Below are 26,475 nucleotides of genomic sequence, written 5' to 3'. Positions count from 1 at the left end.
AGTGATTTATTTCCAAAGTCTAAGCATGCAGAAAGGGTTCAGGTTCATTCAAAATAACCAACGAATTCAGAGATGACGCGCTCATCTTCGCAAGGAAGCCCACAACATTAGCAAGGAATGATTCAAGCTGCAAACGAGCGACTGTTCGTAATTGGGAAAATAACATCTTTCATGCATTTTAATATTTAAAAAAAATAAAAATCCAATTTCAAGGTGATAAAAAATCACTTAAAAGTATAAAATTATAACTTTTTCTGTAAAACTAGTGTATAGTTGTTGTGGTTCCAAAATATTTTTATTAGCATAATTTTTTGTAAAATAGATTAATTTAATATTAATTTAAAATCAATTCCACTAAGTGTAGATCAGAAGTACTCTTGTTTTTATTAGAGTCCTTAACATTTAGGACATTCCAAAACACCCGACATGGATTATGATGTCAAGTCTGACCTGGCCGCAGAAGGAAATACAGTTGCAGTAGACTGCAAATAAGGAACAGTGCCATTTTCGTACAACGCAACACTTGGCACCATACTTTCATATGAACACTTGTCTTTAACAAAATCATATACCCCAAACCAAAAAAATGTGCCATTCAGGCAACGGCGTTTGGCCATCAACAAATCGACAAAGTCACGTCCCACAATATACTTGAAATCTAACTTATATTCGATATAATCAAATATCCCCTAAGCTAAAACCAAATTCATACTTATATTGCAGTTCAACCATGGCAAACGCCAGCCAGTTCAACTGCGTTTGATACTTCACGTTTCAAAAATGACGGCGAAGCAAAAAATTAGGGAAAAAGTTTCTGACCTCCCCCATTTCGCCAAACACCACGCACAGGTAGACCTCCTCCAGATCCATCCTTGTTAACTTCTGAGCCGTCTGTTGTTCCAGGATCTGATTGATCAAGGGCCGAAGCAGGGCCATCACCAAGTCGCACTCTAAGGAACTTTGAACCTTTCTTGCGTTGCTTGTTCCCACCACCACCATCCTCTCTAATTTGAGTGGATAAACTGCCATTTGATGTCTCAGTCTTCCCACTAAGCTTCACCGCAGGTTGACTTCCAGAATTTGTATCAATCCGCTGATCGATTTTTAATTTGCCCCTGTCACTTCGGTAATCACCCCTTGATAGCACCTCCGCCTTCTCTTCTGAAGATTTATAATTTGCCTGTAGCTGATGTACGGTGCTTAAAAAGTTATCTGCTAATTTCTCTGTGGAGTTACTCCCCCTACTATCTATAGACTTACCTTTACCTTTCTTGTTTACATTACTGTCTTTGCGATGGGTGCTAGCACTGCTTTGAACCAAGTTATTTTCAAGTAAAGCATCTCTTTGCAAAGTAGCGCTGTATGCCTCAACAAGCTCTGTCTGCTTCTCAATATCCGGGCATAGTCTTGCCAACTCAAGCACAAGATGAGACAAGCCAAACTTCTGCACATAGTCCAGATACGTGCCTGTATCTATTGTGCCTTGGCGATATTTGGCAGATATGTCCTTAAACATACTGTATCTTCCTTCGTCAAAATCAAGAGCACCACGAATCTTTTCAACCAGAGACTTGTTAGCAGACTGAACATTTTCCACATTCAATGAAGAGTGACTGCTAGCAGGTAACTTGCTCGCCTGTGCAGCAGAAACAGGAGGAAAATCAGATATTGAAGCTTCGACAGAGTTGTTTTCCATGAGATTTGGGGCAGATGCAGAGTGAACAATTCTAACATTGTCACGTGTATCCCTCGATGAACCACCAGGTAACTGTCCATGAGCAGTTCTTTGTGTAGACTGAATAGAACCAGCATAAGTTGATGGCAAAAGTCCACTGTTAATCACTGTCTTCTTTGTCTGCCCAGAATTACGAGAAAGACCCGGGACATTATTTGATGACAGTCTAAATTGCGAAGAATTACTTGATGGTTGTACCAGTCCACGACTAGCTGCTGGCCAGGCATTACCAGAATTAATAACGGTTACAGTTTTGTTGTTACGACGACGCAGACGTGCAGCCATGGAGTTACTAGATGAACCTTCCAATTCATGTTTGGATCCTTGCTGGCCATTGTTGGAAGTTATGGGTAGTGGTGGAAAGGAAGAATCCTCCAGAGGTCCACTCCTTGAGCTATGCCCCAAGGCTTGAAGGTATCTTGAAGATGCTTCAGAACCAGCTGCATCTAATGATTCAAATGGCAGAATGAGAGAATCAATATCACCATTGTCATCATCAACAGCAACTCGCCCACTACCTGATGCCGATTGATCACGAAATGTTTGCTCTGTATTAGCTGTTTGTAGACTAGCTTCAATGGCCATAGAAAGTTGATTTTCAGTAAAATCACGACGAAACGAACGATTTCTTCCACGGCGTTGCTCATGTTCATTACCGTGTCTGTATCGAAAACTAGTTGGAATCTGTAAGGGAGGAATGTAGCTACAGTTACTTCCATAAGGGAGAGAGAAGAATCTAGGAAATAATAAATCATCGGAAAAACAAAAGAAAAGAGAAGTGAGATCAAAATAAATTACTGTCACTATATACATGCCTGAAGAGCAGCATTACGCTTAGATCGTGACATCCGTCCTCCATGTTCGATAGCATTATGCCTCTAAGCCATAATCAAGGAAAAAAATTTCAACAATGAGAATAAAACCCACAATAATACCAACACATCTAATAATTTTATAGTAAAAGACAAAAACAATAAGGCCCAAAATGCACAGGCTTGTGAATAATTGTGCAGCTGCACATTCTAAACAAATCACTAAAATGAGATCCATCTGCTATAAATAATGAGTCACCTTCATCTCTTGATCAGATTGAAAAACAACAAATTTCTTAGCAAGACAAGCCTCATCTTCACATAAGAAATGCTCTTGACGGAAGTGAATCTGCACAAGACATATGTCAATACAAATATTTCAATTTCAAATGACAGCAAAGATCTTGTAAACCCATTTAGTTCATGATAGAGTAAAAAGAGCCTAATGCATATATCTTACCTCTAGGTCATCATAATTCTTATAGTACTCATACTGCCCTGGATGCTGCCTGCATTAAGAAGTACAAATATTACAAATATTATATTTATGACACAACTATTGCGCCATGGGATTAGCTTAGTTGTTACCTTTGGCATATATGACAAGTATAATGTTCTGTAGACATATGCATATATAATTCATTGTCTCCATAAAATGGGGTTCTGCAGAATTCACACATTGGATGCCCCATGAAACCACCTCTCTCACTCTCACTTCCATCCACCTCAGAATCACCTGTGTTTATGTGTTGATTCAACTGTGTTCTGGTATATAGCTTTTGCTCACATATAAAAACCTATGTCATAGAAATGGTTTCAAGTCTCAGTCAATAGAAAAGACTACAAAATTATGTTGTCCAAGAAATTCTTATCAGACACGTCATGAAATTTCACCTTTCTGCCCTCCAAACACAAACCGCACATATGCAACTTGTGACAGTGGAATAAATGACCCTTCAACTGCCCTATATTCCTAAACTTAGCACGTCGCCTTGAAGCAGCATCCTGTGGTTGCTCCTCCATCTTGTCACATACATTGCACGAAAGTCTACACATAGCCTTGATCATCTTGTAATGGTCCACATCATCAAAAAATGCATTTGTATCCTCATGGTACCAATATGATCCAATCTTGCCCTCCCTTACCTCTGAAGGAAGGGCAGCAAAGTCATTAATCACCTTCGTATAATCTCCCAGAGCCTGGCAGTACGCAGCAATATTAACATCAAAAGATAGCACCGATTACAATAACGTATCAATATTGACAGGATTAAAAGGCTACAATTTTGAATAAAACCACAGCTTCCAAACCATGTTAACCAAGTCATGGATTGTTAAATCCAGTGGTTTAGAAGCAACATCAAGCAAAAATCTTCAGAGACAAACATGTTATTTTGGGTGAATTACAGACTTCCATTAGATCAAAAGTAAAGTTCCACAAACACAAGCACGCCACGCTTAAATGTGTTCATACAGGAATGCAGGAACAAATAAGCTGCACAAAAACCATTAACAATGATCTCAGTAGTAAACAATTCGCAATAAGCCTCAAATTAGGGATAAAATATACGCTCCAATAACTCGGAACAACTTCAAACTACAGCTAAGAGATATCAACGATTCCCCTACTTGTTAAAAATGCATGTCATAATCGAACACAACAGTAAGTATCAATGTGAAAAAGTAAAGATTTTAACTGAATCAACCCCAGAGCTCGAAGACTCTTCAACAAGGGCAATGGATGTAAAACAATTCCACAAAACCGACACTCAAACAAGAAAAAAACGACACAAATTAAGTGAGAAGAAAAGAGAGAGCTGGGCATTGGGCACAACCTTGGTGACGAATACGAGGTTGCATTCGGTCTTGCAGATGCAGCAGCGGCGATCGTCGCATATGAAACGGAGGCGAGCGACGCACGTGGAGCAGACCTCCCGGTGCAAACAGGGTCCGTAGGCGACCCATTCCAAAGGCTCTGCGCAAACAGCACAACAGTCATCCATCTCTTCTCCTCTCCTCTTGATTGTTGATTATTGAGCTGTAAAATCACAAACCCTAAGTCCAGTGCCGGATCAGACACGAAGTTAGGTTATTGCGACAAAGAGAGAACAGAGAGAAAGGAATGGATTGGAATTGGGGTTCTAGGGTTTGAGAAGGATTGGTGTTTTGGATCTTGAATTAATGATTTAAATATTGGAGCGATGATTTGCGATTTCCGTGGGTCGGAAGGAATTTCGATGACCGGGAGACGGAAGGTTCGGAGAAGGTTGTGATATAAAAATTTACGTCAATAGCTTCAATAGGTTCAATGGGTTCAATAGGTGAGTGCTTTGATTGAAGATAGAAAGGGTTAAAACACTATAGCCACCTGCCACCGCCTTCAATCAAACAAAATCCACACCCTTCCCCTTCCATCTCTTTTTTTTCTTTTACAAAAGATAAATTAAAAGTTTTCTTATCATCTCATAAAATTCCATAACATACATTTTACGGGTAAATTTTTTATCTAATACCATTTACATTTTTATTTCCCTAACTAGTATTAATTTATTTTTATTTCCCTATTTAACATCTTTTTGTTTTTATTTTCCTATCTAGCATCCTTTTATTTTTTATTTCCCTATCTAGCACTTTTTTAAAAATAAATAAAAAATAATATTTTTTTTTGATAATTTTAATTTTGAATGTATTAAAAATGAATACTTTTAATGTTTAAAATAGTTAGAAATATAATTAATGAATAAAAAATGAGTTTTTACAAAATAAAAATAAAAAAGTAATAAATTTAAAATGTTTAGTTTAAAATTATTTTTTTTAAGAATGAAGAAAATAAAAAATTAAACCCTACAACAACATAAAAGTTAAATCTATAAACATAAACTAGTATTTATTTTTATAATCATGTTAATTTCAAGTAAAAAATACAGGACATAATTATAAAAAAACCAAAGTCAATTAGTATTAATTAATAGTGGACACACAAATAATATTGAAGTGTCTACCTTAAATGCAAAATCCTAAAAAAAAACTAAAGCAAATGTTACACTTAATGCTTAAAAATGATAAGAAAAAATGCAAAAAAAAATAAGTCTAGAAAATAAAAATAGCAACAATAAAATAAAAACAAAAAACAAAAATAAATAAAGAATGACAGAAAAAAAATAATAACTAAAAGCATAAAATATATAAAATAAAGGCAAAACAAAATAAGATAAAGATAAAAGATATAAAAAAATCTAAATAAGATAAATATAAGAGATATAAGGTGATATTAAATAAGTATATGTTGATCATAAAAAAGAAAATAAATGAAATATGATCATTCATTTAATATTTTATTCAATGATATAATTAATGACGAGAATTGCGCAATCCAGTAATACTATGACAAGTTCTTTAGGTGTGTGGTGTTTGACAATATGAACATTTTTTTTGTTCGGTCATGTTGTTCTCTTATGTCCATATCAATTTTTATTCAACTTGATTTTTTTTATAATTATGTCTTGTATTTTTTACTTGAAATTAACGTGATTACATCATCAATAATAAAAATAAATACTAATTTATGTTTATAGATTCAACTTTTATGTTGTTACAGAGTTTAATTTTTTATTTTCTTCATTCTTAAAAAAAAATTAAACTAAACATTTTAAATTTTTTATTTTTTATTTTTATTTTGCAAAAACTCATTTTTTATTCGTTAATTATATTTCTAACTATTTTAAACATTAAAAATATTTTTTTTTAATGCATTCAAAATTAAAGTTATCAAACAAAAATTAATTTATTATTTATTTATTTTTGAAATGGTGCTAGATAGGGAAATAAAAAATAAAAGGGTGTTAGATAGGGAAATAAAAACAAAAGGGTGCTAGATAGGGAAATAAAAACAAAAAAAGTGTTAGATGGAGAAATAAAAGTGTAAATGGTGCTAGATAGAGAATTTACACACATTTTACAATAATTTTTTTTTGTTGGGTTGTATTTATGGGGAGGTAAAACCCCACTTAACCCAAATTAATTGTATTTATGGAGACATTTTCGTTATTTTTGCAGGGACATTTTCGTTATTTTACAATGATGTTTTCGTGATTTCATTGAAAAATAATTACAAATTCAAATTGATATTGTGGGGGAGAATTTGACTCTAACATACTATTTTAGACTCACTTGTTTTACAAATAAATTTTTGTATATATTCATATATTTTTATTTAATTAATAATTATGTATGTTAGTGAATTTAAGATAATTTGAATAAAAAGTGTGAACAAATTTAAGTTATTTGGATTAAAGTAAATAGATTGAAAAATGAAGAAAAAATATTATGAAAAATTATGAGTGATGTGATGGGATCAGATTAAAATTGTATTTTTTTATTTAAAAAATTATGATTATAAATTTATTCTTATATGTAAAAAAAATAAAAATGAATATAATTTAATTTATTGTGAGTTTTATTTATTTGTAATTATAATTTTTTCCCCAACATGAGTAATAACGTATTTACATAGATTTTGAAAAAAATATTAATTGTTAACATTGTTTAAAGATAATAATGATTATGAATAAAATAATTTGTTTCATTTGAAAATAAAATTTAGGGTTGTGGTTAGGAATAAAGTTAGATTAGAAGTTAAAGTTATGATTGTGGTTAGGATCATGGTTGGTTGTAGATGTAAGTTAGGGTTAAGATTGATGTTAGATTTAGGATTAGGATTGGAGTTAGGGTAAGGGAAAAAGTTAGTGTCCGGGTTAGCCACTTGAAGTTTATCATGCTTGAAAAATAAAGAAACAAAAGTGTAAAATTAAAAAATAAAGCCAAAAGGAAATAAAGTAGAAAGAGCATGCCAACTTCATTTCATCAAGGATAGGTACAAGATTATTCACGTTTAGGAGAGATTCTTCCAGATAAAAACTTAAAACTATGAACATAATACTCTAAAAAATACTAAATTTGTCACAAAATTATGATTCTCATTCAAATTTGAGTGTGATAAGTATATGGGAGAGACTTTAACCACTTGCATACATAGTCTCAATGCTCGGCAATTGGTATTCCAAATGACATTTCAGAATATGCTCAAGATATTCGTATAGTACTAGTAATGATATTCGTATAGTACTAGTAATTGTTGTGATTTGTGACTTTTTTTCTCTCATAACTTATTTAATATTTTATTAAGAGGTCATTTATGGGAATCGTGCTAAACATATTTGTACCATCGATAATCGATAATAACAGTCGAATCGGTGACGTGGTCGGATACCTCACAAATAACATGGTCGGATGATGTAGTCTGGAATCTTACTTTAACATCAAGATTAACTTTGCAGCATACCCTAATTCAGACCTAGAACCGAAAATTTTACAAATATGCACTACACCCAAAATAAATTGAACCGTATTTATTATTTTTACTTACCACATTCTGCATTCTAACTTAGGCATTGGATAAACTTTTACAAATATTCCACCCTCGCCATTAGAAACCGAATCCCGTGCAACATAATTGACTAGAAGCATTTAGAAGCACAAGGAGAGTACCTTCCTGTGCATACAAAAACAATATTAAATATCGAAGTTCCACAGTTTAATTTGTGCAAACTGAAAGAAATTGATTATGGTTCTTGTGTGTGGACCATGCTTATATATCAGCAACAAACAAACATGTCCTTCCTAGTTTTTACAGAACTTACATAGGCAACCGAACTAGTATGACCTTAAAAATGCTCTAGGGAACAATCTGGGGAGAATGGTATTTTTCCCTCGCACTATTAGGTAATACACACCATAGCAAGGGACATGAATTACTGCCAGGCACAAATACCTGCATGTACATAGATTAATCAGTGAAACCATTTTAATGCAAACGAAAGAGAAACCAGAACATGATTCAAATGATCTTGATTAATTATGCATCACATTGAGACTTAGAATTGTAGATCATGGAATAATTTATCTACACAAAGTGAATAAGGCAAAACAAAACTAGAGAAATTTTAGAGTGTATGTATGACCCACCAGATAGGAGCCCATTTGTTATTAAGCTCCAGAAAGGGATATGGCCACCTGTTAGGGAACAAAAACACATGCTTATAACTATGTGAAAGAAAACTTGTGCTGACAATGGAAACAAGATATTTTAGTTATGGTACCATTTAAAACCAAAGGCGTGGATGACCCATTGAAAAATGACATAACCACAGCTCCAGAGAACGAAATAGGAGACTCTAAACCAAGGAAATTGCTGCCAATGAATGCACCAACATCACAACAGTGAGATGGATAAGCACTTAGTGCTTTTAAACCAGTCCCAAACTAAATTAGGAAAAAACTTGGATGCATTTTCTTCAAGTACTTTTGGTATTGTCATCCAGAGTTTCATCTTAGTTATTTCTATGATAAAGGTTTTCATTAAAGATTAGTGTAAACTCTAATTCTGTCTGGAAAACAATACTAAAAGTAGTTATCTAAATTTTGTCATTAAATTTATTCAAGGGTGAATTACACTTACGAGATTATTAAGAGCTGTATCCAGAAGGAGGAAAAATGCATTCAATGTATGCATGCATCCCATCAACTGTCAAGTTCAGGCCAATAAAAACCAGTTAGAGTTCTTCCTAACACAGATAAATTATTATACAATCAGTAGTATAGACAGAAATATCAAGGATTTTTATGACAACAATGTACACAGGGAGTGAAATCAGCAATGAGTAAATGAAATCATAATGTCACTTATTTATGCAATCAAACTAGAGTATGAGGAGGAAGTTGTAAATACTCTTTAGTCACAGGTAACTCCAGTGTTTGTATGCAGAAACAGTGAATGAAAGGAAGAATATGCACTAGTAGCAAAAACAGTTAGTGTATAGAAGGGTTAGTCTCACCGGGCTTAGTCTTAAATGAGAAATTGGTAAGAAGGGAACTATAACACCCCAAAATAGAATGTCGGTTAAGATGACAGCCCCTGCACACGTCTGTTAAATGCAGCATATCAATTCAACAAGAATATTGTCGACAAATTAGAAAAATAAAGGAATAAGAAAGAAAAAAAAAACAATTCTATGAACTAGGTTCTGTGAATTAGGCTCAAACACAGATAAAATCAACTAGTTGAAAGCTGTTGCTGATAGGAACAATGACCAGGGGGCATGTTCATTGACCATGTAGCATATCAGTTAAACGATACTAGAACGGCACATAGTGACATTTTTCATTGTAATTTTTCCATTGGTAACATTGAATTCGATGTGTTTGACCGACCTGATATGTAGTTTGCATAAGGTAACCCCAAAACCCTGCTCTTTGTTGAAACTCCTCTTCAACATATCGGCTTTCTAACTTGATGGAACTCTTGGCGTCTTTCTCTTGGTAAACGTTTAAGTTTGTAGACATTGTCTCTTCCACATCCCTGCTCATAAACTCATCCTTTGCAACGTTGTGAATGAGAGGTTTATTAAGGAATCTCCAGCATCCATATACAGACACAATGGTTCCCAACTGCATTCAAAGTTCCAAACAAGTAATAAATGCAAAGTAGGTGTCCATTAAATCAACGAAACTTATATGCAATTCCTTAGGTGTTTTTGGTGTTCTTCTCTAATCAGAATGAAAACTTTACCTCTACAACCTATGCTGAACATTAGTGTAAACCTTTATTACGTAAATTAATAAAGTGAAACTCTAATTCTGATCAAAGAGCAAAACAAAAAGTATATTTACGGTAATGAATTTAAAACAGATGGAATTGTCTTACCGCAAAATATACAATAACCAATGCAAATGTCCACCTGCAGAAAAATGCTACATATTAAATGGTCTTCATAATATAAGAACCTATAAAAGCACTACAATTGGCATACTATTCAATTCCTTTCAGAGTTTTCTAGTCAGAGGAATAAATACTCGGGCAATACAAAGAAGGAGAAGTGAAAGAATATAACATCTTAATGGGCATGGAAACAAGGTCGACCCTAGGCATGTCATGTCTTAATCGGGGGCATAGAGAAACTACTACAAATGGCAGTTTTATAGCAATAAAATTTAAGATCAGCACTCATATAAGACATGCAGGGAGGGGAGTGTCATAAATTGCACAAGCAGATAGTAAAGGTTGATCAACAAAGGATTAAGTCTAACTGATGAAATTAGTTCTTCACAACCTGTTAAACCAAAGTTTGAAGCTTTATCATGTACATATTCAGTGTGTAACCATCTCTAGAATTGTATTGTATAAAAAAGGACCATGATAGGAAGAGAAAACATACTCAGTGTAGTAAAGAAATATTCCTGCGTCGTACAGTAGAACATCCCAGAGCAAGAAAAGAAGCATGATCACAAAGGAAAGGAAACGGGTACAAAGGAGGCAAATGGGGTGCAGTCCTTGCCAGCAACTTGTCCACAGTTGTGAGGTGCTGACGTGATCACTGGGCAGAACATCCAAGATCACTTCATCGTCAGGTCGAGACAACAAAAGGCTCTCATAGGTGGTCTCAAAGTGCCTTCGAGAAGCAACTTCTTTCATTCCCAGAACCAATAACGCTCCCAAAAAGGCCAACCCAACTATGCCAAAACACACGAAATCATACCACGCTGTCTCCAATGCCATGATGATTGTTGTTGTTTGCAGTTAGTTAGTTAATTAACCGCCAAGCATGCACCTTTTGTATGCAAAGTAGAGGAACAAAGGCTTTGGAACTGGCCACATTAAGCTACAAGTATACACAGCTCCTCGGGGTGGCTTTGAATTTTCATATGGGACTGGTAGCTTAACTTTGAATGTCAGGTTTGGGATCTTTGGATAGAACTTTGACAAAAGGTTAAGCGTTCAGACACAGTTGGTGTGGAATTCCAACGTGGGGTATTGGAATTTGAATGACACAGTTTTGAACTGTAAAACAACATATCATAAACTTGGGCTTAAGCATGTGGTCAGGGAAGTGATTTTGGGCTTATTATTGTAATTTTGCTATGGCAATTGTTTTTTTCACCATATAACTGCACCTGGTTATAGGATAAAAGACCTTAAAAAATGTGTACATATAAAATTATAAATTATATTTCGATGCTCTTCCGGAACACAATAATTTTTTTTGGATAAACTTTTCTGTATTATTTTCCATTCTGGATTTTTTAATTCGGAATGAGATTTTGATTTCTTTTTTTCCAGATTTTTATATCCAAAACACAATAATCTCTTCCGGATCTACTTTTCCAGAATACATTATTTTCAATTTCGAATTTTTATTTCTGGAATAAAGGGTATTTCCGAAATTTTGAAATTATGTTGGGTGCAGGTTCAAAAGTGTTGGGTGCAGGAAGCAATTGCCTTTTGCTATTGGTAGTGTGTCTTCTACAGTATCAATTAAACAGATAAGCCCGTTCTGTATTTGGATTTTGTGCAGCATAGGAAGAAGTGCTTATTGGAGTAGGATTTTTAGACAGACTAAAAAGGAAGTACTGTAATGAATAACTTTAGTAGATTTAAATATTAGTAAAAGTATTTAAATATAAATCATTTTAAATTAAATTAATCTTATTTAATTGCATATTCTAAAAATAATCTCAATTTTAAATTTGAAAGATTTAAATCAAATCTACCCTAAATTTAAAAAGTAAAAAACATAATTAAAATTAATTTGTTATTATTAAAATTTATGCCAGGAATGTATTAGATATAATACTTAAATTATGAAAAAATGGACTTAACCTCTGATATGTTTAGTTATTTTTTAAGTACTGAAAAAAAAATTCATTTAAATTTTCAAATGAATATTAATTATTCTTTTAATTATATTCTTATGCACCACCACTTGAGTTTTGTTTAGTGCGGAACAACTTTTACTTTAGTTTTGTAAGATCGAATTGAAGTGACAAAACCACCTAACTTTTAAATAATTCAAACATTAATATTAAAAATGAAAAACAACTCATATGTATTTACAGTAAAGTATAAATGAAAAGACTAAAATATAAAGTTCCATAACTAGTCTTGAAAAACAATGAAGTTTTATTAATTTTTTTATTTCCAGTATAAAATTGTTAAACAATATTAAAAATGAATAGACGTGGTACGTATTAGACCACGTATGTTTTTAAGTGTGTTAATATTTTGTAAAGACAGGTCAACTAGCCAATCTAGGAAATATCACGGGGAGGCTACAAATTATACCTTTTTTTTCTGATTTTCATTCGGTTGACTTCAATAATATTCTTCAGCTAGCTGTTATATTCTCTTTATATATATAATTTATATGATTTCTCAATAAGTATATTTCTTCACCTATTCTTAATTTTTTTTTTATAAAACTTCCATTCTATACACAATCTCCTATTACATAATAGAACAACCTAACAAGTTGGGAGATTATAAAAAAAAAACCATAAAAAAATAAACTTAAAAATGAGGAGAAAACCTATGAGAAAAAAACTCCAAAAAAAACTTTAAAATAGATTCATACAACAAAATCCGGATAATAATTTTCTCTTAACTTCATATTTCTTAAAACATTTTTTAGGATGTCCACACCATTTAATTGTTTGAACAACATCATTTTCACTATCAATAAGAGAATCTTTCCTACCAGTTTTATTCATATCATACTTTGAAACAAAATCAACAACATCATTCTCGAAACCAACAAGTGAGGAGAGAACAACATTTAATTCATAACAATATTTGTCAGAATAATCTTCTTAACACTTTTTCTATGACATTCTGACCTTTTAAGAGTTTGAATAATATTATCTTCGTTATTAATATAAGAGAGTCTTATGTATCGATTTTACCTCTAGATACTTAGCAACAATGTTACATTCTTTCATAAAATTATTTTTCAAATGATCAACAACATTTTCTTCAAAACAATAGTTCAAGAAGGAGTAACATCTACATCAGATGTAATAGTCAAGGAAGAGTAAACTTCTAAGCTATAAGTGCATCATATTATAAATATATTTCATCACTTTGAACTATGTGTGCATTTTCTTCTAACAATGCATATGCATTTGGATGCATTAGATTTTGTGATTTTGGTGAAGTTTTAGCAAGGGTCTGGTGTGAGAGAAAATGTGTTGCGTTTATGGTTTATTAAAAGTTCACGTGTTTCTTCCTGTGGTTGTGGGGTTGACAAAAGAGAAACTGATTAATTGGATTATACACAAAGTCTCTCCCTCCCTTCAGCATCAGTCATATAATATATAATTTTCATCATGTGCTTTTGACGCCACCCATTCAACTACTTCTCAAATTATAATTACAACCTCAATTTGAAACCACCTTATAATCGGGAAACTATGCAAAGCCTGAATAAACGGATAAAAATACATGTGTGTTTGTCTTTCCTGCAATTAGTTCCCAATGGTTTTGCACTGTATAATTGAAAAAAAGTAAAAGGAAAAAAAGGCTTGGTGAATTGAACAGTGCGAGTTGGTCCCGAGAAAATTGAATCTTTGAAATTGCAAACATCGATGGTAGAATGAAACCCTCAGTGGCCGACAATTTCGCCGCATCTTAGAGAAGAAAGGGGTAGAAAATAATGAATTGTGTTACAGTTACGGTGGTTCCTACTTTCCCTAGAGCAACAGTAACAGATACAATTCAGGATCATCCTGGTTAGATGCAGTGGAAGAAAAAACATACTTTATCTTTAGAAATTGATTATTGTTATCTTTAAACCTCTCTCTATAGGGGATGTTGGTGTGCAAGTTGAGTCCAGCATTGTTTGAAATGGCAGAATATAATTGAAAAGCATCACTGCCTCTGGTTCCAGGGTTGCAGTTCTTTAGTTTATTACAAGACAAAAAAGTCAGCAAATTAACTATCCTTGACTTCATATGTATATGACACAGTATGCAACATTAATAATACAAAGAAAATTTGAAGAAAAAAAAACAGAAATAAGTATGGGGAGGGAAAAAAGGGAGTGAAAAAGTTAATGTTAAGAAGCTAAACCCAAGATAAGGAAAAGTACATAGAAAGCAAACAGGCTTTTGAGTCACAAGCAGACAAGGTTGATGAATTTATGCTTTAAAAAACATAGAAACAAAGGAGAGACACTTGCAGAATTGAAAAGTCCCGGTAACAACGTAATTTGACGCACCGCATGACATCATCTTCTCAACTTGAAGGATAAGGCAACTAAAGCCAATCTGCCACAAAACTCATTTTTTGGGTCTACACGTCAACAGGTGTGGAAAAATAACTTCTGTTAACCACAGAGAAGCCACCATCCACCACCAAGTTGTGACCACTTATGTAAACTGCTTCATCAGAAGCAAGAAACAAAGCTGCTTCTGCTATATGCTTAGCCTTCAGTACCACACCCTTGAGGTTGGCTTGTGAGCAGCTATTAGCTTCAACTTGCTCAGGTTCAAAGTTGAAAGCCCTGCATGCAAGAGGCGTGGCTACTCCAAATGGGGATATGCTGTTAACTCTTATTCCATATGCTCCGAGTTCACTACAAGCTGATTTCACCAACCCCGTGAGAGCATGTTTTGATGTGGTATAACCATGAGGACCTGTTCCACCAACTGTGGCAGCCACACTGGTGGTGCATATGATGGATCCACGGATGCTTTTGGCAACCATAGCACGTGCTGAGTGCTTAATTGTGGCGGCTACACCGCGAACATTTGTGGCCATGGTGTTGTCAAACTCATTCAGATCAAGGTCAAGGATCCCAGATAGAGAACCTATGATGCCTGCGTTGCTGAACAAAATATCTATTCGACCATGTTTTTCCAAAGTGAAGTTGATGGTTTCTTCAACTTGGTTTTCATCTCTCACATCGCAATGGTGGTAAGTCACTCTCTCTGGCCCTAGTGAAGCAGCAACTTTTTGACCTTGCTCATCTTGAATATCTGCTGCCACAATAACTGCTCCATGTTCTGCGAACAATCTCACTGTCTCTTCTCCAATACCACTTGCTGCCCCGGTGATAAGAGCCACCTTACCCTCCAACCTATAACCCAAAATAATCACATAAAAAAGTGCTCAGTCAACTAATCAAAGTTCATCATCAAAGTATATATAAATCAGATGAACAAAATCAACATAGAACTATGACATGTTACAAAATGATGAAAGAAGCATAGATAGATCTAATTTGGAGAAGGACCTTTGTTTCGGCATTGGAAGTGATTAGTGAGGGAATGAATGAATGAATGAATGAATGCGTGAGTTCCTTGTTTGGACGATGAACACTCCCCAAAACCTGGAAATAAAGCTCTTGGAGTGACCCCTGATAATAATAACCTATATTTATAAGGTTTTGTAGAGTGCAAAGATACATGACACTAACTAACTGTTTGAATGTTCATTATAATCGTCAAATCATGATTAAATATTAGTAACAACTTGTCTTATTGATGTTGTATTTGAAAAATGTGGTTAATCAGATACTTCTCCTTGTAACTGTTGAAACTAGTATATAATCATTGTTTGGCCTAATGCATTTCTTGAGGATACGAAATCAAATAAATATACGTGATCTGTGGGTGAAGAAATTTGATTATGCATTCATTATTTAGATGTATGCAGCATATAAAATTCAATACACTCTGTTTCGAATCACATGGCCTTCATCATATGCTTTTAATGTACAGTTGAAAGGTCAAGCATTCCAACTCCTACAAGCTACACTATTCTTTACTTTTTTTATGCAATCATACAATTATATATACAATTTAATTGTTTTCCAGATGTTTAATACTTTATTATATAAATTCCATGCCGATGCAGAAAAAATTATATTCCCTCTTTCAAATAAACGAATTTAGAGACGTTACATGCAGGAAATATCAACATGTAATCCAGATGTTTCATCAGTAATTGTTTTAAAGATATGGTTTTTTGAGAAATGAATTCATACAAAGAGGGAGAGAAAAATAAAGTGAAAAGAAAGAAATATGTAATGGGATATATAGTTTGTGTTATATAAAGATATATACAAACATAGTAGGCATGTGTATAAAGTTGAAATGCACTTAAAGTTTTGTTTAGATGATATTAGACTCATTTAAAGTTTATCTTAACAAGAGTTTGTTGGATTTATCAGATCACCCGTTATTGGATCACCTATGCTATATAGTTTTACACACGAGTTAACAGTCTTGAGGTGAAGAGTCTATGAAACTCAGACACTTTTCTTAAATGGCGTGTCGGTTTCGGATATTCATATCGGACACCGACACTCATATAACACTTGTAGGACATATATTCGTGAAATATCCAATTCTGACAATTCTAGTATGATTTTAACACAATTTTAAAAAATACATTAATTTTATAAAAAATTAAACTTATTGTATAAAAATATTATGATTATAAAAATAATAAACAAATTTTTTTGAATCAGTCATGAAAAATATTTTTTGCTCCAAAAAATAATTCGGAACATACTTGGGCACATAAATCTTTATTGTCAATTTATATAATTTATAATTATATAATATATAGATTCGTGCTTCCGTGTCCTACATTTTAGATATTATACCTGTATTTGTGTTCGTGTCCAGTGTCCATTTCTATGCTACATAGTGAAGAGTGTGTTAAAGATCTCACATTAACTTAAAAATAAGAATATTTCATAATATATAATTATAAATGTGTACAAAGTGAATTTTTACGAAATATTTTTAAAAGTGTCAATTTTTTTTTTAGAGAGAGAGAATTTGGGGCCACTAAGCAACGCCACTGAACTAATTAGTGTAGACTAATAATACTTAACTACACTTTAAGCTCTTATAGCTGGTAAGAATTATTATTATTTGTTATGATTGATTGCTTTTAAAAGCATTATCAAAGCAAGAAACTAAGATACGCACACATGTAGTTGCTAAAATTATAAGCTTAGTGTTGTTTAATAAGATTAGTCATGTTAATTAACGAATAGCTTTATGTGGAAGTGCCAAGCATACATACGTCCACGTCTCTTGGGTTTGGGTTCTGAATTTTCATTGGGGATTAATTATCGGCCAAATTCTCCTTACACCCATCTTTTTTTTAAACCGCATCCTGAATATTTTTAAATTTTCAAAAAATCCTTTATTCTGAAGATGAAAATTCGAAATTAAAAAAGAATTTGGAAAAGATTATTATGGGAATGAAATTCTTAAATAGAATTTGAAAATTCAGAAAAATAAAAGTTCTATTCTGAAAAGGTAATTTCAGAAGGCGAAAATTAAGTTTGAGAAAAAAAAAACTGAAAGCGTAATTCAGGAAAAAGATTCTGGAATAAAAAAAATGTTCCAGAAGTTCAAATCTGGAAAAATATTATGGAAAAGAAGTTCTAAAGTGTATTTTTATTCACTCTCTTTTATTTAAGGGTATTTTTGTCTTTTGATGTAAATGTCGGTTCAACTTCAAATATTACTGGGTGCAGGAAGTAATTACCAATTATTGGATGCAAGGTTCGTTGGGAATATTTTGGGCTGAAGCTTTACAAAAAGTTAGTTGCTTCTTCCTATACCTTCATAATTTTTTGGCATCCCCATATTTTATATATTTTATATGAAAATACATTTTTATCCTTTAGTAAAAAGTATATATTTTAAATTATATAATTTGGAAGTCTTTTCTTAAAGCTTCTCTGTATCATGTAATCGATAATTTTTTTTTTCAAAATGTGTTTTCTCAAAAAATTACTTCTAAATTCTAGGATTCTTGAATAATAAATTGACTTTCAAATTATGTATTTTTTTAAAAAAATATGTTTTGAATAACATAATTCAAACTATAAATTTGCATTATGGATTGACTAGTTCAAAAAGTTTTACTTAAAAATAAGTTTAAGGTTGTCTAATTCATAAGATACACAAACATTTTAGTTAATTTCAGACCGTGTAATATAGAGAATTACACAACCCAAAATATAAAGAAAACACACTTTTATAACTAAACATTCAAACATTTTAACTTTTTTTTTATAAAAAGATATATACTCCAAATTTCGATACCGAAAATGTCATTTTCATACTTCATTTAAGTTTCAGAATAAGTGAGTTATGAATTTTGAATTTTCATATCCAGGATTGTGTGCTGTAAATGGTGCTAAGTATCGAGATCTATAACTTATTTATACTTTTTTATGGATCTTGATATCTAGGAAATTATTTATACTGTTTAGGCAAACAAATTTTTATATGACAAAATTCAAAAGTGAGATATTAATTTCGGTTGTATATAAAAAAAAATTGTGATTTAATTTATGAATATCTGAAACACACAAAAAATTTTAAATCATAAAAGATAAAATGAACATTTTACGTTTTGGTGTTGAAATTTGCGACGTGGGTACTTGAAAATGGTGATTTATGAAATACGTTGTATTAAATTACGAGTTAAATATCAAATTGGATTTGAAAATAATTTTAAATAGCTTTATTTATCTCAAGTTGCAAAATATACTAGTATTTAATTTAAACATAACCATCGTATTTATAGTATGATCAATTTTAATAACTTTTAGGTTTTTAATATATTTTATAAGTTAAATACTTTGAAGGTAATATTTTGTTTGTTAAATAGTAATTCTGTGGGTAGGTATCAGTAGATGGAATACTTATGTCAATTAAGAAGCTGTACTCGTACATTTTTTTACAGCAGACGTTTATTGTTAGTTAAAATTTATTAAAGGCTAGTATAAATTATAATAGAAAATTATTAATATGATCTTGAATTTACATTTAACTAATAAGAAATATATATAAGGAGTTAAAAAACGGCATAGCTTAACAAATTTGTCTCCATCAAATTGGAAATTCCAATTGATATTCATTTAAAATCGACTTCATTACACAGCTTAATTACTACTTTTTATCTTTATTAATTTTACTATCTAAATTTAAAAATTATATATTTTACCTTTCTGTCAATTAATTACCAAATTATTATTAGTTTGCTAATATGATCAATCTGAGTTGGTTTTCAACCCAGAATATTAATTTACTTTATATTTTAAATTATACATTTTGTTACTAAATTTTTACAATTTTATAAATTTTAGTGTTGATTTTTTCAATCGTGACCAAATAAATATTATTATTACTTTGCTTCAATCTCATATTGAGCATAAAATGACGTTATATATTTTTTATTTTTTTTTAAATTAACTTTTTTGAGATTTCTTCATGTTTCTCATTGAATTTTTTCCCCCTCCTCTATGTTCTTGTCTAATAACTTTAATTTTGGCTGAACTATAATCTTAACACTTTTCCAATTATTCTTTATAATGACTAATAGAAAATATAGAAAAATTAATAGTTAAAATTTTAGTAATTAATATTAAAAAATAATTTATAAATTTTATTAATAATAGAAATTATTTTAGTGTATTTAAGTTATTAAATCTTTTAATAAGATTCATATTTTCATAGGATTAATATTTTGGAAAAAAACTTGTTGTAATACATTTCATTCCATAAAAAAAAACTCAAGTATTCAACTCATTTATGTTACATTTGAAAATAAGGTATAACTACATGAATAAAGGTGTTTCACAAACTATTATCACTTAGTTTATCATTCATCAAGATTTTTAACCATTCATAACAATATATTATCGTTTAATTGATTTCATAAACGTTTAGATAATTCATTATATCTAATTCATTAAACAAGGTTACGTAATCAATTTAAACATCGTCTATTCGCCTAATTGATTAGAAATAAATTATTATTTTAAATAAAATAATATTTTTAACCCTCATTGCTACATTAATTTAATTGATTATTTTTTAAATAATAATCATTTAAACGTCCATACATGTATTAAAGTCACTCAATATAATCAACTATTACTTATAATGATTTTTTATTTGCTTTTTATGTTTCAAAATAGATTCCAAAAACATGAAATAATAAATTATTTGTAGAATATAATAGATTATTTTGTTTTTCGTTTTTGTTATTAATATTTTTCTTAAAGATTCACGAAGGCATAGCCAAAGATAAATTACTCAACATTCCAAAGCATTTAAAGAAATGAATTTATACATTTAAAACATGAGAATAATCCATTTTATCACAGTTAAATTGTCATATGATAAAGCATCCAACTTGATAAAAAAGAAAAGAAAATCGTTTTTGTTAACATGTGGATTTTAGTCTATTCCTCCCATATTTTTGTATTTTTTTTATCTTTTTTTAATAATGATTTTTTTTATGTGATGGTAGATGATTGTTGTTACTTGAGGTGTGCTGAAATGTCAAGTTGCATAGTAATGCCTAATATAAAAAATTTTATAAAAAAAAAGAAAAAGAAAAGGGAAACTCCTCCATCTCTAGTAGATCTTTAGGTAGTGAACAATTATGGGTTTAAGTGTTGATGCCAAAACTTTATGGAAACACATTAAAAACGAAGAGATTAATTAAATTTAAGAGTGATTGAAAAATAACTTTAAGAAATGAAAAAAAAAATATTATTCTTCCTCTCCATCCTCTTTATTGAACTTTTTTCTAGAAAAAAACATGGAAGTTGCAATTGGTGGCAGAAGATGCAATAACACCCTTTCTTCCTATGCCTAATTCATGTTTTTTCTGGTGCAAAAATGGAACTTGAAAGGTGAAAGTATCCCTATATATTGGTCATCAAACTATAGGAATGTTTGGATACAAAATTTGGCCAATGGATTTTCTGGCCCTTCCAAAGGTAAAAGGGTGATAAGAGGCATATATTCTTAGTAAAAGGTACACATACAAGAAAATGGTTATTAACATTAATTACCTTTTTTTTTAATTTAAATTTGTTTCACACAATGTAAACTTTTATGTAGATTAACATGGTGTAATATAGAATTATAGAATGCAATTTAACTTTGTTATGATTGGTTTTCTATATTCATTGTCATTTCTATTAAACCCTAAACTTTTCATAGGGTAATTATAATAAAGAAACATATCTAATAACTAATTTGTTTTTTTTTTCGAATTAAAATAAACAATTGCTAACCTATACAGAAATACTAATATTTATTTAATTATTAAGTTGGTATTTTTACTATATTACGAACATGTTTAAAGTGATAAAGTTAATCGATAAAAATGTTTAAAAATAGATTATTAAGTTAAATAAATTTGTTGTACAATTATTTTGCATATAACATTTTTTATTATAAAATATTTACATGTTATAACTATCTACAATATAATTAAATGAATAATTTTTTTTAAAATGTATAAATAAATATAATGGTAAATTTGTACCATTCTTTTCATGTTTTGACAATATTAAATAATTTATATTTTTTCAAAAAATAATTTAAAAAATATTTGAATTAATTCAAATTTACATAAAAATATTTCATATTTTATTATTTAAATATTTTTAAATACAAGGGTAAATTTGTAACTAACATTTTACCGCTTTCAAAAAATAAAAAATCTTTCACAATTATTATATCACTTACAAATTTCAATAAAGATTCATCACAAATTTATACTCAAATTCAAGCACACTTAATCTCTCAAATCCTCTCACAATCACTTCATAATCGAAACTCAACTAGACGTTTCAATGTATATTTAAAGTGTCATTTACTTCCACTCTTAAAATCAAATCATAAATCTTAAACTTTTAAACGACGTGGGATATACAAATTGAATTCTAAGAGTCCCGGAATCACGTTTTTAACGGCGGAAAACACTGTATACATGAATGAAGAAAGATGATATTTTGTCACCTTATAGACATTATGGAGCCAATTGTCCACCTTTTATTCTTGTGGCTCTCCCGTGAGTCATATCTATCAAATTTTGATTTTTGTGGTGCCAACTAAGGAATGGATTGTGTGGTACTGCTTCATATTGGGCACCACTACTGCATTTTTTTTTAAGAGTTTGGAAGTTCTGAAACCAGCGACTTGCTTTTTCTATATCCCTAAAATTATATAAATGATTTGTTACTCAAGTGTGATATGTATATGTTTTTTTCGGAAATTTATAAGTCCATTTTATTATTTTTAAAATAATCAAAAGTTGGTATTTTATAAAATTTAATGAACATATATATAGAGATTAAATATAATATTAGAGCCATTTAATTCTATTACAATTTCCATAAATGATTCAACATTTATTTGAATTTTGAAGCTGAAAACTATTTTCTGACCGTATGAAGAAATGAATAGAAAAATAATATTGATGGGTGCTTAATAAATATTGGAAAATTAAATGATGTATGTTACTTATTTTGTTTATGAGGTATGGTATATTTTTACCACGACTTACTCAAAAACAAATTATTTGTTAAAAGTCCTAAACTATGTTGTAAATTGGATCATATAATTAGAAAAATTAGTTTAGTAATGAATTTGAGCATGCAAAAATGTCATTACAAAAAATTATTAAATAAAAAATCATTTTAAAGATAAAAGATAACTAATTATTATATTGATTGAATTATATATTATTTTAAAAACTATAAATATTGGTATTTAAAATAGTTTTTATTATTAATAAACTAGTTTTTAATTTTGTATATAATTAATTATAACTTTAGAATCTAAATCTACTACAAATTTTATTAATAATAAATATTATTTTAAATATTAATATTATTTTAATTTATAAAATAATATATAATTTAATCAATATATTAACTAATTATTTTATTTTTAAAATTTGTTTATATTTACTAATTATTTTATTTTTAAAATTTGTTTATATTTAATAACTTTCTTGTTGTAGTAGTGTATGATATCATGTATAAGTTAGAATGTAGCTGAGAATATGCATAAAACTTAATAACTTAATGAAATCTTACGAATAATATATAAGATAGTTTTTAGTATTTAATAATTTTGGAAGAAAAATTCAGTGAATGCAAATTTTTGAAACTTTCACTAAGTTATGTAGCTTAGATATGCAAGCATTATTTAAGTATGATTGAATAGAACTTTTCAATCCATAAAGAATCTGTAAAATTACTAATAAATTAAAATAATGTGTGAAATAATTTATTATGCATTAGTAAAATATTAAATGGTTGATTATATTGCTTAGATTGAACGCTAGGGGGACTGCGATCCTGGAGTAAAATGTACACAGTAAAATACATACATTGTACGTACATCTTAGTAAATTATTATTTTAATTATATTTATTTTATTTTTTTTAATTTAAAATATTATTATATTATTATAATTGGTTGTGAAATGTATATTGTTTACTGTTTCAATGTCAAAATAAACTTTTCCTTGTTTATATTGTATGGTTGAAAGAAATTATAACTTGTGGGTGACAAATTAATAACTACATTTTGTATTAACTTGAACATAATTATCGTATATGATAAATATCAAAAGAACGTTTAGAAAGAGTATAAACATATATAATTAGAAATGAACAGGGATATGAACCTTCACATGCCAAAATAACTTATCTCAACCTGAATTTGAGAAATTAATAAAATGTTGGACATGATGTGCCTAGTATATACTTATATTAAGAAAAAAAAACATTTTATATTTAAAGGAGGAAACAACTAAGTTCGTTTACTCATAAATAATGTGAACTTTATGTTAAAAGAAATACAACTTTCGAAAACATGCACATGAGATTTTCCTTATAGCATATTATTATAAAAAATTATTAAATAAAAATTAATTTTTAAAAAATAAATTATTATTTTTTAAATCAATTAAATATTATTTTAAAAATTAAAAATATATTTAAATAATTTTTTATTATTAAAAATTTATAAACTAATTTTTAAATTGGTATATAATTACATTATTTATAAAAAATATTACAGGTGCGTGAGATAACATATTATGGGTGGTTCGATAACGGTCTGATAGGGGTGACCTAATAAGCCCAACAAACACTCGTTAAGATAGACTCGAAAATGAATCTGATATCATATTATGAAGTGAATTTTAAGTCTAACTCAACTTCATAAAACCGGCTCATAAGATGAGTTTGCATATATTATATACAATAAATTATCCTCATCTCTAGTTAACGCAGATTATCTCCAACAAAACAAAGGAATATTTGATGAATTAACTTTGTTATCGAAACTTTCTTTTCTATTTAAAATTTTTGTCTGAAAAAAGAAGTTGGCAATTTATGCAAGTAACTCCCTAGTACACGTTGTCCTGAAGCTTGGGACATTATCCCAATAATTGATCCCGTGATACATGTTTGCCACCTTTCTCTGAAAAATTCCGCAACGCTTTATTGTTAAGGGTCAAGATACTGTTGATGAAGAAATTAAAAACAGTAGAGTTTAGAAATATATTTCAAATGATGAATGATATATTGACAGTCATTTTTTTAAGTCTCATTTAACAATTAATAATTATATTATTTTATTAATTAAATATAATATTTTACTATTAAAAAAGGTTATAATGAAAGTTAGATAAAAATAAGAGTTTCAAAGTTTTATTTTTCATTTCAAAATGATGTTTTCCTCTTAACAAACATGTGAAATGAGCTGGGCGGAGGCACGTCTAGTTCCTGTTATATGTGGAATTCAAAGAAAGTGTCCCTACAGAAAAAGACACTGTCTGGGAAATAATTTTGGATAAGTTAAAATAAAAAAGTTAAAATATAATATATAAAAGAAAAATGGTGAATTGATTAAATAATCTTTTATTTTGGTATTTTGAGTCTTTTTTTTTCTTTCATTTATAGTTTTGGAATTTATAGTTTTGAAATCGAAGAGTATGATAATGTTTACGTTAATAAAGTTAGGATTAATTTGATGGTAGATAAAAAAAGCAATGGTTTTACCAAAAAATATAGTTGCTTCAAGTGAAGTGAAAAGATGGATTAAAAATATAAATTATTTTATTTGATATGTAAGATTTTGTGTGGAAACGTGTGATAATATACTCTCTCTTTCTTCTTCTTTTTGCCTAGAAGGAATTAAAGAAATAATGGAAGTGAGTTTGCATAAAAATCCTGTACATTAATATTAATTTAAAAATTAAAAATAAATTTATTTTTTAAGTAATTAATACGAAATGACAAAATATTGTATTGTATTAATAAAATAAGATATATTAAATAAGGTATAATCGAAAAAAAATTGTATATACCAAAAAAGTTATAATAGAAAATCATCTTTATATAAATAAGTATAGATTATCACAAGAATTATATACAACTTTAATAATTATCATAGCATTATTTTATATTTTTTTAAATTCCCATTAACATGTATGTGCTCAAATTAAGTGTATTTTTTAATTGATTAAAAACTACGTAATATAAAAAAAAGGTACATTAAAAATTCATTAAGTTAAATATACTTTAGTTCTTAGCAATATTCCATTGTAGTTCCTCTAAAACAAAAGCTGTGATATTTATTGAATAATTTCGTTTAATATCCATTATTAAAAATAAGCTTCTGTTTGGTTGTCTAGAAAAAAATAGTTTTTATTATTTAATTAAATATTTTATTAAATTATTTTCTACTCATTAATAATAATAATAACATTATTATTAATACTTTTACTAATATTATTTACAATATACATAAAAATTGATAAGTTATATACAGATTATATCATGAGTAATATTATTATTATTATTATTATTAATATTATATCTATGATTACATGTTTATCCGTAATATACATACGTGTATATTTTATCTACGAATCTATCCAAAAATAATATTAATGCAAGGAATATTCATAGTAATATTATAATTAAAGGTGTAGTGGTAGTATGTTTTACGTTTCTTCATGAAATTTGAGTGTGCTTTTTCTATATCAATTAAATAAAAATAATAATAAAATATTAAAATATGTATAAATAATTTTTTCTTAGAGAAAGATAATTTTGTAAGGAGGATACCAATTATATATAAGACATTGTGTATTTCTCTTTTTTTAGATGGAGTTCAAGTTTAACTACTTGTATTATTATTATTATGAGCAAAATTTTGATACTTGTGTGATTTGGGAATA

At 29.6% G+C, this 26,475-nt stretch overlaps 3 protein-coding genes across 4 annotated transcripts; all 3 read right to left on the bottom strand.

The window, feature by feature from the left end:
• Positions 1 to 489: 489 nt before the first annotated feature.
• LOC137814821 (uncharacterized) lies at positions 490 to 4,966 on the bottom strand. Its single transcript, XM_068617739.1, has 7 exons — positions 4,383 to 4,966; positions 3,442 to 3,747; positions 3,136 to 3,344; positions 3,008 to 3,056; positions 2,807 to 2,896; positions 2,551 to 2,613; positions 490 to 2,419 (listed from the first exon to the last, which is right to left on the bottom strand). The coding sequence occupies exons 1-7, from the start codon at positions 4,548 to 4,550 to the stop codon at positions 800 to 802; spliced, it is 2,505 nt and encodes an 834-aa protein (XP_068473840.1). The 5' UTR covers positions 4,551 to 4,966; the 3' UTR covers positions 490 to 799.
• A 2,974-nt stretch (positions 4,967 to 7,940) lies between these two features.
• LOC137814820 (uncharacterized) lies at positions 7,941 to 11,418 on the bottom strand. Of its 2 annotated transcripts, XM_068617737.1 has the most exons (9): positions 10,821 to 11,397; positions 10,310 to 10,343; positions 9,817 to 10,053; positions 9,441 to 9,530; positions 9,065 to 9,130; positions 8,706 to 8,797; positions 8,572 to 8,619; positions 8,247 to 8,377; positions 7,941 to 8,098 (listed from the first exon to the last, which is right to left on the bottom strand). In XM_068617737.1, the coding sequence occupies exons 1-8, from the start codon at positions 11,159 to 11,161 to the stop codon at positions 8,260 to 8,262; spliced, it is 1,026 nt and encodes a 341-aa protein (XP_068473838.1). In that variant the 5' UTR covers positions 11,162 to 11,397; the 3' UTR covers positions 7,941 to 8,098; positions 8,247 to 8,259. The 2 variants fall into 2 exon arrangements, with proteins under 2 accessions (XP_068473838.1, XP_068473837.1); XM_068617736.1 differs by having other exon boundaries at positions 7,941 to 8,377; positions 10,821 to 11,418.
• A 3,060-nt stretch (positions 11,419 to 14,478) lies between these two features.
• On the bottom strand, positions 14,479 to 15,867 carry LOC137814819 (short-chain dehydrogenase reductase 3b-like). Its single transcript, XM_068617735.1, has 2 exons — positions 15,672 to 15,867; positions 14,479 to 15,515 (listed from the first exon to the last, which is right to left on the bottom strand). The coding sequence occupies exons 1-2, from the start codon at positions 15,683 to 15,685 to the stop codon at positions 14,729 to 14,731; spliced, it is 801 nt and encodes a 266-aa protein (XP_068473836.1). The 5' UTR covers positions 15,686 to 15,867; the 3' UTR covers positions 14,479 to 14,728.
• Between the last annotated feature and the right edge of the window lie 10,608 nt (positions 15,868 to 26,475).

Source organism: Phaseolus vulgaris, chromosome 1, assembly GCF_000499845.2.
Source record: "Phaseolus vulgaris cultivar G19833 chromosome 1, P. vulgaris v2.0, whole genome shotgun sequence".
Classification (NCBI taxonomy): Eukaryota; Viridiplantae; Streptophyta; class Magnoliopsida; order Fabales; family Fabaceae; genus Phaseolus; species Phaseolus vulgaris.
This window is presented reverse-complemented; position numbering and strand designations above follow the sequence as displayed.

What these genes read in the sequence shown, in the direction of transcription:
- LOC137814821 (XM_068617739.1), bottom strand. Translation starts at nt 4,550, where the DNA reads ATGGATGACTGTTGTGCTGTTTGCGCAGAGCCTTTGGAATGGGTCGCC. An exon ending in TGTGTTTGGAGGGCAGAAAG is followed by an intron (nt 3,345 to 3,441) that starts GTGAAATTTCAT and finishes TCTATGACATAG; the next exon opens with GTTTTTATATGTGAGCAAAA. An exon ending in AGCGTAATGCTGCTCTTCAG is followed by an intron (nt 2,420 to 2,550) that starts GCATGTATATAG and finishes CCTCCCTTACAG; the next exon opens with ATTCCAACTAGTTTTCGATA.
- LOC137814820 (XM_068617736.1), bottom strand. Translation starts at nt 11,161, where the DNA reads ATGGCATTGGAGACAGCGTGGTATGATTTCGTGTGTTTTGGCATAGTT. An exon ending in CTCATTTAAGACTAAGCCCG is followed by an intron (nt 9,131 to 9,440) that starts GTGAGACTAACC and finishes TGAACTTGACAG; the next exon opens with TTGATGGGATGCATGCATAC. An exon ending in AACAAATGGGCTCCTATCTG is followed by an intron (nt 8,378 to 8,571) that starts GTGGGTCATACA and finishes ATGTACATGCAG; the next exon opens with GTATTTGTGCCTGGCAGTAA.